Below are 16,672 nucleotides of genomic sequence, written 5' to 3' on the forward strand. Positions count from 1 at the left end.
ATTTGAACAAAGAAAAATGTGAAAAAAATCATCATCAGCGCTCTACTCTCCATTTTACTCTTCTCTTTCTGCTAGTGGAAGCATACGTCCTCAGAGACTAACACTATAGCTTATTCAAACACTTCACTAATCATCTATTAGCATCTATAATAATCTAAATAATAAACAATACAAGTTATAATTTCTGTGATCTCAAGGTGACATCTTCAGATGTCTTATTTCGTCTCACCAACAAAAAAACTGAAAGTTTACAAAGATATCAAACAAAGTAAAGCAGCGAATCCTGACTTTGGGGAATCAGGAAATGTGACTGAAAAATGATCAAAACCATTTCGACCATCAACTCTAATTCAAACTATCACAGTCAAATGACAACTTGGAAATTAAAGATAGAAAATATCCTCCCAACTTTGAATGTTCTTGTGGAATCTTACCAGCTTCAAACAAAAAACAAAATGTATTGGAGCTGATTTAATGTAAAGTAGCAGCAGCAAAGAGTGCTCCAGGGATGACGTATTTTTGCAGACCAACCAGGAAGTTAGCATCGCCCTGGTTACCTCCACGAAAAGCCAACAGGATTGTTCCATTGGGTTTTGGATTATTGCAGAAAGGAACCTCTGTGGTAAAAACAAACATTCATGATACTGACACGTTTTATTCCGTAAGATAATCTTCACAAATGAACACCACTTTATGATTTTTGAAGACTGAATGCAATCAGCAGAAGAAAAAAAGCTAACGTTACGGTCACATGAGCGTGAGTATAAACACAACGAGGCTGTAAAGGAGGACGAGTCGGCGTGATGACGTTTAGTAGTCTCATTTAGACACTTGTTAGCAACCGACACGTAAAGGCTTCAAAATAAATTATATCGTAGAACACAACGTTAAAATCTCTTGAGTTTGTGTTAACTACAGACCTTGTTTCAGACATCTACCTAAAAACCCATTGACTTCCAGACGAGGGGGCCGGAAGTGCTAAAATGCTGACTCATTTACGGGTTTTAGGACTCATTCCTGTACCACTCTATTTCCTGTTGAACAACCAGATATGTGTGCTGCTAAATTGACTGCATTTTGTTGTCCCTCTACAACACAGGGCTGCACAACGAAATGCGAGTCGTAGTCCCTTTATCCTACACAAGAAAAAAAAAAAAAAAAAGAAAATAGAGAATATTTTATATAACCCCAATATCCCTATACAGCAAATTTTTTTCTTGGGCACTCATCCCAAACACAAGCGTACGCTCGTGTGCACACACACACACACACACACAATCACTACAGACAATGTTAAAGCAGACAATTGCTGTCCCACCCCGGAGAGGCTCACCATGCAACTCCCATAGTGTAAACCAGCCTCAGATCAGCACCACGGACAGCAGCCAGAGCGCACATCTAAACCAGCCTCAGATCAGCACCACGGACAGCAACCAGAGAACTAATTTAAACCAGCCTCAGATCAGCACCACGGACAGCAGCCAGAGAACTAATTTAAACCAGCTTCAGATCAGCACCACGGACAGCAGCCAGAGAACTAATTTAAACCAGCTTCAGATCAGCACCACGGACAGCAGCCAGAGAACTAATTTAAACTAGCCTCAGATCAGCACCATGGACAGCAGTCTGAGCATCAAATTTAAACCAGCCGTTTTGAGCTGGACTTTTGTCAGACGCCCAGCTGTTCCTATTTATTCCTGTCGTTCACCTTAAAATCGCCTCAATGGACCAGGAGCGGCTGATTGGTGAAGCTGATACCTCCTCTTTTCACTACAAAAACCTAAATAAGGTGGCAGCTGGCAGGAGGGAGATCGCCTGAAGGTTTCCTACTGCTGTTGGCGATATTGTATGTCATTTCCAGTAAATATCACAAAATAAATAATAAAATGTTTTCTGTTTAGTTCACACTGCCCCCTCCCTCAGGTCCTCCCTCTCATTCCTGAAGACCACTAACTTGTATTTATATTTTGCTTTCATGTAATTTGCTGTGCATATAGGTGTACATATAGACATATGTGTATATGTACATATGCACATCTATCTTCATAACAGGTCATAACATGACTGCCATCTATGAGCCTGATTAATTCTTTTATTTGAATTCATCATGTTTTATTCAGTGGGTGATATCAGCTGTAGGAGGCTGAGGAGGTTAAAAGAAGATAATCAGACGGTTTTATTGATGGGAAGGCTAGAAGTTTGCGTCATTTGACATCTGCCCTGCACCTCCTGGACAGCAGACTATAAAACAAAAGTCACTGTGGTGTTACTCTTCTCTTGCTCTCTTCTATCTGCCTGCAACTCGACCGACCTGTTGCCCAGCAGGATTCTGGGCCCGCTGAATCCCCGAGCCGCACCGAACGTGCCGAAGGCCGGCATCCATCCAACTTTGAAAGAAAGAAACTCTCAACCACATCTGGCAAACACTGCCACAATCACTCCAGCCAAATGGGAGTGAGCGAAGACCCAGCTGCCTGCAGAGAGAGAGAGAAATGGACCGATCGATTCAAGCCCAATTTGCCACATGGGACGGAGCGGGCCCCGAGAACGCCCGAGAACACCCGAGAGCTCTAGGGAGCACCGAACAAGAATCAGCGACTGCTCCACTGCAACTTTCAGTTGTCCATTAGAACCGCCAGGAGAAACACTACATTTTCCTGGGTTAGGGGGGTTGATACTACAGGATACTTTGATCTACCATCAAAACAGAATATTCAAATTGCCTAAAAAAATCTCCCCTCTTAGTTCCCAAACTCCTTCAATCATGAACTGTTCATCGCTGTATTCATTGTGCTCATTCATCATTAATTCATTTCATTTGCATGTTAGTGTTAGCAACAATTTATGGGACATAATAGAGCATGGGGACGGCCATCGCAAACTTCTACCATCATGTCCTAAGCGCTGATACACTTTCACACTTTTGACAGTTAATTCATTTATTAATTCATTTCTATTTCTTATAAATGACTAGAATAACTTGACACACAGTGCTGAGCTGCATCTCAAATTAATCTTCAAGTTCCCAGCTTTCAGATGATGTACACCACTTCTATGTGACATCTACTGTTGACTATTTAGCTTCCTCTGAACATCCCCTGTCCCTTACCCCGTCCGGGATGGGAAGGGGTTTTTAAGAAAAAAGAAAGATCTGTAATGAGAACTGCTTTTTTAGAGCTGGAGAAGTGTCAGTGTATGAAAGGTCTGCATGTAAGCAAGATACGGTTTAAATCTGGAGGCCAGTAATTAACATTCAGCAGCCTGCAGACTGATGACAGTGATCTGCATCACATCCGCACAGCGCTGTTCCAAGTGCTTTCTTGCCAGCATGCTGAACAACGGGACTGTTTTGCCGCTGACCTCCCTCACACTACAGTGAGCTCAACCCACTGGTAACCCATGGCCAGTTAACACTGCTGCATGATGGGGAGGGCAGGTACAGGACAACAAGAATGCATCTGCCAGAAAATGACCACAGATACATCCAACTCAGTGCTGACCTCTGGAATATACCAGCTGTCTGTGGGATCAGTCAGAGGGGAGCAGTGACAGAAACAGAGAATCTAGGTCGTGGGAAAAGGCGAACGCATGGTTTTTGTGCGTGCATGTCGTTTATACGTCTGGCCCCTGATGTTATTCCATGCATGTTGCTGTCATACTATAGGGCGTACACAACACATTTAATTTGATTTGATTGATCAAATGAATTTACGACTACACTGAGAGTCTGTTATTACTGAACCCAAAGCATCTTTATTCTCACTTCATTAGAGCATGCGTGTGTTCCTTACAGTAAGCCAGCAGTATGTCCAGTGGATCCCAACAGAGGCAATATGTTGCACTGCAGCCAAATTCACTCTAAAAAAACTGTGAAGTTACTGTTAACTTTAGCAATTTGTAGTTTAGATAGAATTGGATGATATATGCACAACTGAAACTGACATTTGTATAGCCACGGCTGGATGATGAGGAGGTGTGTTATTCTGTAGTGGTTTTTGAGAAGTTACTATGGACTGGCTACTTCTTTAACCCTTTTGAGACTGACTTTACTGTCTTTCAGAGGTTGTAGCAGGTTCCGTGTTAAAGCTAAATACAGATATCACCTGACACTAGAAAAACCTAATGAATATATTGGTACCATGTCATGCTAGCTTGTTGGGAGAGAGGCTAAATAACGCTCCAAAGTTAGGCAAAATTTTGGCGAGGAAAAACTGGCATGGCCATTTTCAAAGGGGTCCCTTGACCTCTGACCTCCAGATATGTGAATGAAAATGGGTTCTATGGGTACCCACGAGTCTCCCCTTTACAGACATGCCCACTTTATGATAATCACATGCAGTTTTTGTATTTGAATATTTCTGCATACTGGGGTCCTTAAACAGTCTTGAATTACATAAACTAAGTATCACTGTGAAGCTGAGAATCTTGTGGATCCAATGAGCCCAACTGTATTCATGTCTGATGATGTTAGTCCCCATAGAAGACCAAAGAGACCATTTTTTAAAAACTTGACCTCACTGTATAAAATGACCTGTGGTGACCTCTAGGATAATCACAGCCTCATGAAACTTTACAGCCACGAACTAGAGACCTAGAGCATTCAGAGGATGGATGGATCAAACTAGAGACCTAGAGCATTCAGAGGATGGATGGTTTTCCTAGCTAGATTGACAATAAGGGGGTTTCTGAGCAGTTTACACAACATAAGTGCTCGCCATCCAATCGTCAAGAAATGCAATTCTTGCAGAAATCTCAAAATGTCAAAAGTGTTTGATCCCAAATCACAGCATGGCTTTTTCTATGGTGTTCCTCAAGGTCTTGGTGTCTTAATGTGACATAAAAAGTGTTAAAAAATTGTTAAATTCTGCACCAAATCTGTGTAACAAATGGAATAAACCCATTTTCTGATTAATGACTAGAACAACTTGACAAACAGTACTGAGCTGCATCTCAAATTAATCTTCAGGTTCTCAGCTTTCAGATGATGTAAACCACTTCTATGTGACATCTGCTGTTGACCTGCTATCTCCCCTAAAGACCCCCTAAAAAAGACAAAAACAGGTCTATTGTTGGTCTCAGAGGGTTAACACCATGGAAAACTGCCACTAATCAAATCCTTAGTAACCAACATAATTCCAAGATGACCACAGCCTCCACTCTTTTTGGAGGATATATAACAGCCAGCTTTCAAGCTTACAAGAGTGACTGTGTGGTCCTAAAGAGACAGATTTAGAGTTAAATGTCGAGAGTTAAATGGATAGATCGATACTCTTTCTCCTGTCTGTCCTTCAAAGCTGCAGCCAGCGGCCAATTAGCTTAGCTTGGCATTAAGACTGGAAATGGTAAATGGTAAATGGACTTGCATTTAGATAGCACCTTTCTAGTCTTCACTACACTACATGTCAGCATTCACTCATTCACACACACATTCATACACTGATGGCAGAGGCTGCTATACAACCTGTCCATCAGGATCTAATCTAAATACTCGTAGCAGTTCTGAGTTCAGTATTATGCTCAAGGAACCATCAACATGTGGACTGGAGGAGCCGAGGATCAAACCTCCAACATTCTGATTGACGGGTGACCTGGGCCACAGCCGCCCCGAGGAGAAAACAGCTAGGTTGGCTCTGTTCGAAAGTAAAGAAACCCACCTACCAACAACCCAACCGGTCGAGGCAGATGGCCGCCCAGCCAGAGCCTGGTTCTGCACAAGGTTTCTACCCGTTAAAGGGGAGTTTTTTCTTGCCACTGTCGCATAAGTTGAACTGTTAATCTCACAAAATGTTATGTCTTGTTTGTTCAACAGAAAAGTTTAAAAAATGTGTGGTTTTACAAGAGGTTATGTGCCCAGCTGTTTATTGAACGGGGACAGTGACTTCCTGGAGTCTATGGCTGGTTGCCTGGCAACCTCCCCATGATGAAAAGACAAGACTCTTGGCAAAAAAACTAATACGTTTATTTCCCAAAATGTCACACCATTACAGTAAGACTTCAGTCCTAGTTGATTTGGTGAATGGTTAATGGTATTAACTAGGGCTGGAAAAGTTAACGCGATAATAACGCTTAAATTTGTTTTAACACAATAGATTTCGGACGTTGTAGCTCAGTTTTAAAGCTAGAGTGAAGATACTGGTATCATATAAAACTAGAAAATCTAATGAATCCATTGGTACCATTGGAGGTTAAAAAACGCTCCTGACTTGCGCAAAAGTTTGGCGAGGAAAGACAGTCGTGGTCATTTTCAAAGGGGTCCCTTGACCTCTGACCTCCAGATATGTGAATGTAAATGGGTTCTATGGGTACCCACGAGTCTCCCCTTTACAGACATGCCCACTTTATGATAATCACATGCAGTTTGGGGCAAGTCATAGTCAAGTCAGCACACTGACACACTGACAGCTGTTGTTGCCTGTTGGGCTGCAGTTTGCCATGTTATGGTTTGAGCATATTTTTTATGCTAAATGCAGTACCTGTGAGGGTTTCTGGACAATATCTGTCATTGTTTTGTGTTGTTAATGGATTTCCAATAATAAATATATACATACATTTGCATAAAGCAGCATATTTGCCCACTCCCATGTTGATAAGAGTATTAAATACTTGATAAATCTCCCTTTAAAGTACATTTTGAACAGATACAAAATGTGAGATTAATTGCAATTAAATATCTTAATCGATTGACAGCTCTAGTATTATCAGCAAGTGTGTTTTACCTCTACAAATCTGTTCAAAATTAAACTTCTATCAACCACAAACAGGCGTTGATCAGCTACACTATTAGAAATGCAACAGAAGACAAACAGCTGGCCAATCTGTTTACAGCAGCCAAACACGGTGGCCTCAGAGGATTCATCACACAGTTTTAATTAAAAAAAAGCTAAAGAACAACCACCACAATTACCCAGCATAACACACAGTAATCTAAAGCATTTTCCAAATCAAGGATTCTAAACAAATACATAATATTAATGCAATATTTAAGTCCTAAATCCAGTTTAGCACATCTCAGTGACTGCAGGTAGCCGTCATTTGTTTTTTTCTTTGACCAAACTTTGTTGACCAAACCTTAACAGAACAGCCCCCTCTAGTGGAGCCAGCACTACAGGTTGTTACAAACTACTAAAGCAGGTGTGGACTGCAAACAATCTCATATAATAAACCAACATTAGTCATTTCCTTTGTGTGTTATCCATGCATACACACTGTGCATCCATTCCCTGCACCCACAGTGATGGAGGGCTGGAGCCGGTTCAAGCATGTATCAGGCCCAGAGCAGAGGACACCCCCTGCTCAGGCTGCCAATCTTCGGAGCATTCTAGCAGCGATGTTTCCTTTTGATGTCGTCATCGGACATCATCACCATCAGTATCGCAGATTTATGCACTTTTTTCCAGATGTTTTTTTATTTTATTTTTTTTTTGCAGACATGGCAAAGGTCGTCTTATCAAATCTAGAGCATAACTCAGTGTCCGTGACATTAAAATAAAAACAGAAAAAGTACCACCCCTTCCTGCCCCACCCCATGTTGGTCTTGGTTGCACAAAAGGGAAAAAAATAAATACAAAAATAAAATAAAATAAAATAATAATAATAATAATAATAATAAAGAAATTAAAGCTAAATCCATTATTTGATTTCATATAGGTTTTTTCTCTATTTTATTATTTTATTTATTTATTTACTTTTTCTAATTATTTTATTCTATTTATTATTATTATTATTATTATTATTATATTCTATTTTATTAATTTAACATGAACATCTCCATAAGTAAGTTTAGTTAGTATTGGTTGGTTTAACCACATTACCTGTACATGTATGTTGTTGTTTTTTGCAAAGACCAATAGACACACAGAGACATGCATTTATATTTACATATACACAAACATATATCCACCAATACATACAAGAAATGAATGCTTCACACACGCTGCTGCTTGCTGAAACACATATTTTTCTTCCGTCAGTATAGGCATGTTCTCATGTATACACACCCACATCCAAAATTCTTCATCCACACACATAACCATACATGTGCACACACACACACACACACACACACAAACACGCCTTTACACCGCAGGGATCTGTCCTCAGCAGGAGCAGGGATGTAAATAGGATAGAATTAGAAGAGCAGAAGGAAAGAGGTGAGGAGAGGGAAGCGAGGAGAACAGAAGAGCTGCTGATGGAGGGGAGGAGACAGGGGAGGAATCAGAGAAAATGGAGTAGAGGGGGAACGTTACATCAACCCCCTGATGTTTTATCTAGAACTCAGAGCTGTCAATCATTCTACCGTACTGAGTCTCGCAGCCCTTTGCCTTCCGGGATTTTCTTTTTTTTTTGGTATCCAAGTATTAACTCATTCACCCAGTAGTCTGCGGTGGTATAAACAGCCAGGAAAGACACGTAAAATGATTAAGACCTTCAATTAAATCATATTTGAATACTATAAAACATACACACTGAGTGACAGTGAACAGGAACTGCACCACATTGTCGGGTGTGTCTAATATTTTGCTTCTCCATACAGTATGTGTGAATAAGTTGGAACAATTCTATTAACACCTTTCAGTGTGATGCAGTCTAATACAAAGAACTGAAAAAGCCACCTGCATACAACTACAGCAGCAACACAGTCTCACAGCGGTTCGTTAATTAGTCACAAAATGTAATCTATTTGATTCGTGTACATTTTTGTTTCGTGGCGCTCAGCACGACTTTCAACAACACGTGACGCATGTGTCTATTTCCGCTCCAGTCTTTTCAAAATAAGACTACTTAGTTAGGTTTAGGGAAAGATTGTTGTTTTGGCTTAAAATAACACCAGAAGTGTCGTAACTTAAATACGGAGGTTCAGTGACAAAAACGACTTAGTTAGGATTTGGAATAGATTGACTTGGTTAGGCTTAGGCAAGAAACGACTTAGTTAGGTTGAGGAAAAGATTGTCTTGGTTAGGCAACAAAGTACTTAGTTAGGTTTAAGGAAAATATCGACTTGGTTAGGTTTAGGCAACAAACTACTTATTTAGGTTTAGGAAAAGATCGACTTGGTTAGGCTTAGGCAACAAAGTACTTAGTTAGGTTTAAGGAAAAGATCGACTTGGTTAGGCTTAGGCAACAAAGTACTTAGTTAGGTTTAAGGAAAAGATCGACTTGGTTAGGTTTAAGCAACAAACTACTTAGTTAGCTTTAGGAAAAGATCGTGGTCCGGCTTAAAATAACTCTGGAAGTGACGTAATTTATATGGAAGTTACGTGGCAAATAAATCAACTTTGACTTGTGATTTCACACGGGACACGAACATCGGTCTCCTTCCCAGTTCACAATTACATACAATTTGATGTATGTGAAATTCGTGTCTATGTACACGAATCAATACATTAAATTTCGTGACTATTTCACGAACTTCTGTGCGACTGGGCTGAAAGTAGCAGCCTCGACAAAAAATGAACCTGTTAAATCAATAAGTATCCCTGTCTGGACTAGTCAGTCATTCAGTGTTTTCTAAAGGTTTATAAACCACATTCACTCCTATGTCTCTCCTCCACCCTCCTATGTCTCTCAGTATCTTTCCTTTTCGGTCTGCGTGTCTCTCACACACACACACACACACACTGTGGGATCCTCAACATGCCAATCAACTGCCCTGAGGCAGGCTGGAGATTTGCACAGTGTTGACATGAATTTCCACATAACATTTCCTATATATTTCTATGTTGTATAGTCAGTTTTTACACTAATTATCTTTTATTCTTCTCTCTTTAAGCCTTGCCGCTTTCATATTCCATTAAAGACATGAAAGGAGATGTGGAAAAGAAGAAGAGACGAAAATGGTAAAAGAGACGAGCGGAGTGGAGAGGGGAAGGAGGAGAGGAGGAGTTTATTCAGGCTTTTTAATCTCTGAAAACCTAATTCTGTTCATCTCCTCTCACCCTTTTTGTTATCTCCTCCTTCACCACCTCCTACCTTCCTACGCCCCTTTCCTCATCATCTTCGTCTTTCCTCCTCTGCCCTGAGGAAAATCTGCTGCTCGCATTGTTTGCATTTGGATTTACAAAAACAACATGCCCTTCAACCATTTCGACATGGTCATGAAGACGAAAAACAGGATCTCTTCAACATGATGTTCAGATTATCACTTACCTGCTGATCCAAGAACACACACACACACACACACACACTTATCTTTTTTGATATATTTACTGTATTGTTATTGTTGTTATTATGAATATCTTGTGATAATTGTTTGTTATCACTATAATGTAGTCATATTATTTCTTTATATGAATCTTGTCTCTAGGTGGAGGCTTCAGATATAGGCACTGTATATTATTCATTTATTTTGTTGTTATGTTGTATAGTCTTAAATTGAGTAAAACAAATAAACAACAATAAACAATAGTAATTAGTTTAAAGGGTAGAACAATATCAATCTCCTTATGAATAAAGAATATGGACGAATTTCATTTTTTCCTATAGAAAAGAATGCCACATGTCTATTCCACATATTTAACCTGCCAGTTGGTGGTGAAAATGTTGACCATGTTATGGTCCTTTATTACAATAAACATTTTGCCTCATGATGTTTGACACAACCAGCTTGTTTTTAGTCATCAATATCTACTGAATTATTTGTTTTCAACCTTTTTTTCCACATTTTCTTAACATGAATCAAATGAATGTTGAATACATATCACTTCTCTTAACCAAAGTGCATCATGATGCTTAGTGAGGGATAACTCACTTTACGCACCTCTTTAGGATGCCACAGGCTGCATCCCATTGACAATCACAGTATCTGAATGCATTTACATGACAGTGTTACATGAGAATAAGCCATGTATTATATTCTGAGGTTATAATTGACCTTCCGTCCTTTATTTATAGCTGTACATGATCAAATTCTTAAGGAACTGTGCGTAAATTACGCAAATGAATCCACTTACCATTGAAGTTCCAGAGTGGCCGAAGCCCCTCAGCTGCGTTACTGTCGTTACTCATGTTGCATGTCGACCTGAACACCTCTCTGCTTTATCTCTCCACTTTTCTCTCCAAGTTTTCCTGCCGGCTGTCGCACCAAAATCCCGTCCGCAGTCCTTCTTTAAATCTATATCCTTTTTATTTCTTTATTTCCTCCTCCTCCTCCGTTGTATTATACTGGAGTTTACTCCGTGTTGTTGGTCCTTTGCTCCTGTTTGTCTCTCTGGTTATGATATATCAACCAATTTGGATATTGCAGTGTTCCTCTCTTGTCATTTGATAGGAACAAAAAATAATAAATAGGAATAAAAACACAACATTAACTGATCACTTCTGAATTACTCACTGATTCTCCCTGGAAATAGAAATGTGGCCGCTCAGCTTCTCACGCTGGCGCACCAGAACGCGCTCCTCTCATTCAGAGAGAGAGAGAGAGAGAGAGAGAGAGAGAGAGAGAGAGAGAGAGAGAGGGAGAGAGAGAGAGAGAGAGAGACAGAGAAAGACAGAGGGGGGAGAGATAGAGAGAGAGAGAGAGACAGACAGAGAGAGAGAGGGAGAGAGAGGGGGGGAGAGAGAGAGAGAGAGAGAGACAGAGAGACAGTGAAAGAGAGAGGGAGAGGGGGAAGAGAGAGAGAGAGAGAGACAGAGAGACAGAGAAAGAGAAAGAGAGAGAGAGAGAGCAAGAGAGAGAGAGGGAGAGACAGGGAGAGAGAGGGAGAGAGAGGGAGAGAGAGAGAGAGACAGAGAGAGACAGAGAGAGAGGGAGAGAGAGGGAGAGAGAGAGAGAGAGACACAGAGAGACAGAGAGAGAGAGAGAGAGAGAAAGAGAGAGAGAGACTCTTGTGTGATGTCATTTTCTTCAGCCAGTCCTCAGTGGCTGAATCTCTGTTTAGGGTATTTATCACAGTGCTGGTATTCTAAATGTATAATTACTATGTCATCACTAACATTAATTCCCTCCTCAGAGAAGTGGGGAGTTTAATATTTTCTAGTTGTAAGGGGAAAGTGAAATGGTATCACAGGACAAAAATATTTTCTCTACTTGGGGTGACCGGATCCTAATAAACCAAATGTGGGACAAAGTTAGTGTGGGACAATGTGGGACATGTTACCAAGGCTGATATAATGTCTGTCTAACTTAAATAATAGACATTTCTACTCTGCCTTATCTTGTAACATCTCTGTGCTTTGCCCAGAACGCATCCATAGATCGGCACGTCTCTTTTTGAGCCACGCGTTTCTTGTGAGACTCCCATCGCTTCATGTCGTATTCCCCACCGGCTTATAAATACTGATGAGTAGTTCCACAGTCTTTGTTGTAGCTGTTCTTCCTTTTCTTTGTGGTAGTTTCCGTCATATTCCGCCTAAATCTGTACAGCTTGTGACTCGCAATTTTCCCCGTTGGGCGTAGCGTAGCAAAGACAGGTGAAATGTTAACCTGCACTTGACCCACGTGTGAGCAGTTTGACAGCAAGCACAGCGCCGTCATGACAGCCTTCCCTGCTTTCTTCACAGCCGTTGGATAAAAGCTAGATTTTAAAAAGTGGTTTGACTTTTTAGATTAATTTGAGATGCAGCTCAGCTCTGTGAGTGTCCAAACGTAGAATGGGAGTCAGAGCCTTCAGCTATCAAGCTCCTCTTCTGTGGAACCGGCTCCCAGTTTCAGTCCGGGAGGCAGACACCCTCTCCACATTTAAGAGTAGGCTAAAGACTTTCCTCTTTGATAACGCTTATAGTTAGGGCTGTCTTTGACCAGCCCCTAGTTCTGCTGCTATAGGCCTAGACTGCCGGGGGACTTCCTATGACACACTGAGCTCCTCTCTCCTTCTGTATATATTCATGTCCCATTCATTGTCACTAACTTCGTTTCTTCCCCGGAGTCTTTGTGCTTTCTCGTCTCGCAGGTAACCATGGAACGGGATTACACCTGGAGCGAGGTTACACCTGGAGCGGGGGTACACCTGGATCAGGGCTTCTGGGCTATTATTGTGTTTTCTCTCTCTCTCTCTCTCTCTCAACCCAACCGCTCTCGGTAGACGGCCGCCGGTTCTGCTCTAGGTTTCTACCCGCTAAACGGGGAGTTTTTCCTGGCCACAGCGCACTCCGGTGTAATGCTCTTGGTGGGATCTCTTGTTGGGTCTCTAAACTATAGAGTACGGTATAGAGACCTGCTCTATGTATAAAGCGTCTCGAGATAACTTCTGTTATGATTTGACGCTATATAAAAATAAATTGAATTGAATTGAATTGAAATTGTTCTAGTCATAAATCAGAAATAAACATGAATTAATTAATTAATTAAAATAAATTGTTAAAGTGTAAAAGTGTTTAGAACATTATGATAGAAGTATATGATGGTCATCCCCATGCTCTATTATGTCTCATTAGTTGTTGCAGCAATTTTTGGGGTTGATACCATTTGTTTCACAGATTTGGTGCTAAATTTAACAATTTTTTATCACTGGAGAATTGATAAAAATGATCAATAATCCCTCCAAAATACCACATTAAGACACCAAGACCTTGAGGAACACCATAGAAAAAGTCATGCTGTGATTTGGGATCAAAAACTTTTGAAATTTGGAGATTTCGGCAAGAATTTCATTTTCCGGCGATCGGATGGCGAGCACTTGTGTTGTGTAAACTGCTCAGAAACCCCCTTATTGTCAATCTAGCTAGGAAAGCCATCCATCCTCTGAATGCTTTAGGTCTCTAGTTTGATCCATCCATCCTCTGAATGCTCTACGTCTCTAGTTTGATCCATCCATCCTCTGAATGCTCTAAGTCTCTAGTTTGATCCATCCATCCTCTGAATGCTCTAGGTCTCTAGTTTGATCCATCATCCTATGAATGCTCTAGGACTCTAGTTTGATCCATCCATCTTCTGAATGCTCTAGGTCTCTCTAGTTTGTGGCTGTAAAGTTTCATGAGGCTGTGAATATCCTAGAGGTCACCACAGGTCATTTTATACAGGGAGGTCAAGTTTCAAAAAATGGTCTCACTACAATGAAATGTCTCCTATGGGGACTAACATCATCACACATGAATACAGTTGGGCTCATTGGATCCACAAGAGTCTCAGCTTTACAGTGATACCCAGTTTATGTAATTCAAGACTGTTTAGGGACCCCAGTATGCAGAAATATTCAGATATACCATTTTATAATGGGAGACAATAACACATTTGTACAGCATTCAAAAACTGCATGTGATTATCATAAAGTGGGCATGTCTGTAAAGGGGAGAGTCGTGGGCACCCAGAGAACCCATTTTCATTCACATATCTGGAGGTCAGAGGTCAAGGGACCATGTCAGTATTTACCTTGCCAAAATTTAGCATAACTTTGGAGAGCTACTTATTTATTTATTTAGCATGACATGGTTGGTACCAATGGATTCTTTGAGTTTTCTAGTTTCATAAAATGCCGTGGTGGTCTTTTTTCCGAATAGTTTCTAAAAGACGAGGCCTTAACGCGACTAAAACAACACTGTTTGTACACGAAAGTGTATTTTGTCCAAACAATGTTTGTTTGGCAATGATTTCAATATCTTAGTTACAAAATCAATGCACAAGAAATTGTATTTTTGCTTACTGTTTTTATATTGAATGTACATACTTGACTTTGGATTCTTTTTTGTTCTCTTATTTACATTGTTATTGATCTTATTTGTTATTATCTACTTGATCATATTTCATTATTATAATAAAACTACTCCATTTGGAGTCAAAATTATACAATTTTATTTGTTTTTTATTGATTTTGTATATACTATTTATACTGTGCACAATGCTAGAATGTGATGATGCACAGGGTAAATGTCATGGCCAAAGGCTCTACTGTGTGCACATAGCCTCCTGTAGTGGATATCAGTAGTATTTTAGAGCCAGATTCCCTTTCAAGAGGTAGAAAACCCATTTGGCACACTTTGGGTATCCAAGTGACCAAATAGAGAGTCCTCCTGGTCCTATCTTTACTAAAAACCTTTGTAGAATCTATGTGCTTTGTGTTATTTATATCTGCTTTGGCACAGTTGTAGTCAAGGAGTTGCTGAATGAATTCAGTGGCATCTCTGTGCATGGCATCACTGCTATAATGGTGTCTGATCTAGAAAACATTTTAGATAAAATTGTAATTTTTTCCTTTGGTTCATCACATTTTACTCAGGCATAGTAACAGTCACAATGTTACTGACACTGGGGATGAATTCTCTGAGGTCTTACCTATCCATAGAGTCCATAGAGAGAAATGGCTGCGCTTGCCAGACTACATCTGCAGTTTTGTTGCTTCCCTTATTCCTTGACACCTACAGGGTTTGTAGCAGGAGATAAGAGAAAGCTTGAGTTGTCTGCGTACATTGATACTTAAGCAGTCAAGCCGTGAATCCATCTAGACTTTGATTTCTGATATTTGATCTGATCCTAATGGCTAGCGTTTACAGTATATAGCAATGATAAATAGACATGGTGAGAGTGGGCAACCCAAGCCCCCAGGAAGAGCGCCAGGCTGTGAAGCAAAACGGTGGTTCTACAACTTCCGTGTCCGTCACGTGATGCCATTGGGCCCAAAAAGACTTTTCCCCATGGACTTACATTGGGAAAGAGATGTCTGTAACTCAGCGGATAATTTTTTTTTTTGAGGTGAATCAACTTCCCAGTATGAACACTTGAATAGCCCTTATTTAAATGGTTAGATAGAGAGACCCAGACCGCAGCTGGACCGAGGGCTGAGTTAAAGGAATGTGCCCGCTTCATTGGCCCAATGGATGTGGAAGATCGCCGGATGATCCGGGTACTTTATCACTTGGCAGTCGAGCCATTTTGACTTAATGCGCCACTGAGCAACTCTCATAGGAATGAACAGGAGCTTGCCTACAACGCTGTATCCAGTTCTCTTTATACATCCAGGGGGCAACCCTGTTTTACCCCTATAGACATCTCAAAGGCTTTGGAGACCTCTAGATATATATATATATATATATATCCAAAGGTGTGTGTATATGTACATATATAAAATTACGCCATTGACTTGTGTTGTGAGCAGGAGGGAGTAAAACTGTATGTGTGTGTGTGTGTGTGTTTGAGTCAACAACCTTACATAAGAAATGCTATGCTCTACTCACCTCACCTCTGACACACACACACAAACACACACCGCATGTGTCATTATGGATTGAAGTGGGCTGATTTTGGCTCGGCCATTATCTTCTTACACAACCCACTACAGCGAAGAGAGTCTCGGTATGAGCTAGTGTGTGTGTGTGTGTGTGTGCGTGTGTGTGTTAGCACTCAAATTACTCATGTACTTATGCGCCATTTCAAGTCATTTCTAAAATTGCACCCTAATAAAGCAGCGTGCTCCATCTATCAGCCCTCTGTCCTCTCTCTGTCAGCAGGGCTGGTGAGCTTCATTGTGACGTCTGAACCACAAAACCTTAGAGACACTGACAAAAAGCATAGTTATGTTAAAATAAAATAAATCTGATGATCATTTTAAGGATGATGTTTTCTCCCACAGTTATTATGCAGAGCAGAGTCATCATGTCTTTCTGCTAATATGTTATATGTAGTGCAGTCCAACCACCACATGATGGTGTAATAACCTTAGGAAACAAGATTTGACTCTCATGTCTGAAATATGGAATACACTGTTATACTGTGTGTGTATTTATTTACACATATTGTAGATTT

At 40.5% G+C, this 16,672-nt stretch overlaps 1 protein-coding gene across 1 annotated transcript in view; it reads right to left on the minus strand.

The window, feature by feature from the left end:
• Nucleotides 1–11,397, minus strand: part of chrm4a (cholinergic receptor, muscarinic 4a) — a 41,849-nt gene extending 30,452 nt beyond the window's left edge. The window contains exon 1 of the mRNA XM_037762275.1: nucleotides 10,950–11,397. Within this exon, the coding sequence (XP_037618203.1) occupies nucleotides 10,950–11,004 (55 nt within the window). The 5' untranslated portion in view covers nucleotides 11,005–11,397. The remainder of the gene's footprint in view (nucleotides 1–10,949) is intronic.
• Nucleotides 11,398–16,672: the final 5,275 nt, after the last annotated feature.

Source organism: Sebastes umbrosus, chromosome 24, assembly GCF_015220745.1.
Source record: "Sebastes umbrosus isolate fSebUmb1 chromosome 24, fSebUmb1.pri, whole genome shotgun sequence".
Classification (NCBI taxonomy): Eukaryota; Metazoa; Chordata; class Actinopteri; order Perciformes; family Sebastidae; genus Sebastes; species Sebastes umbrosus.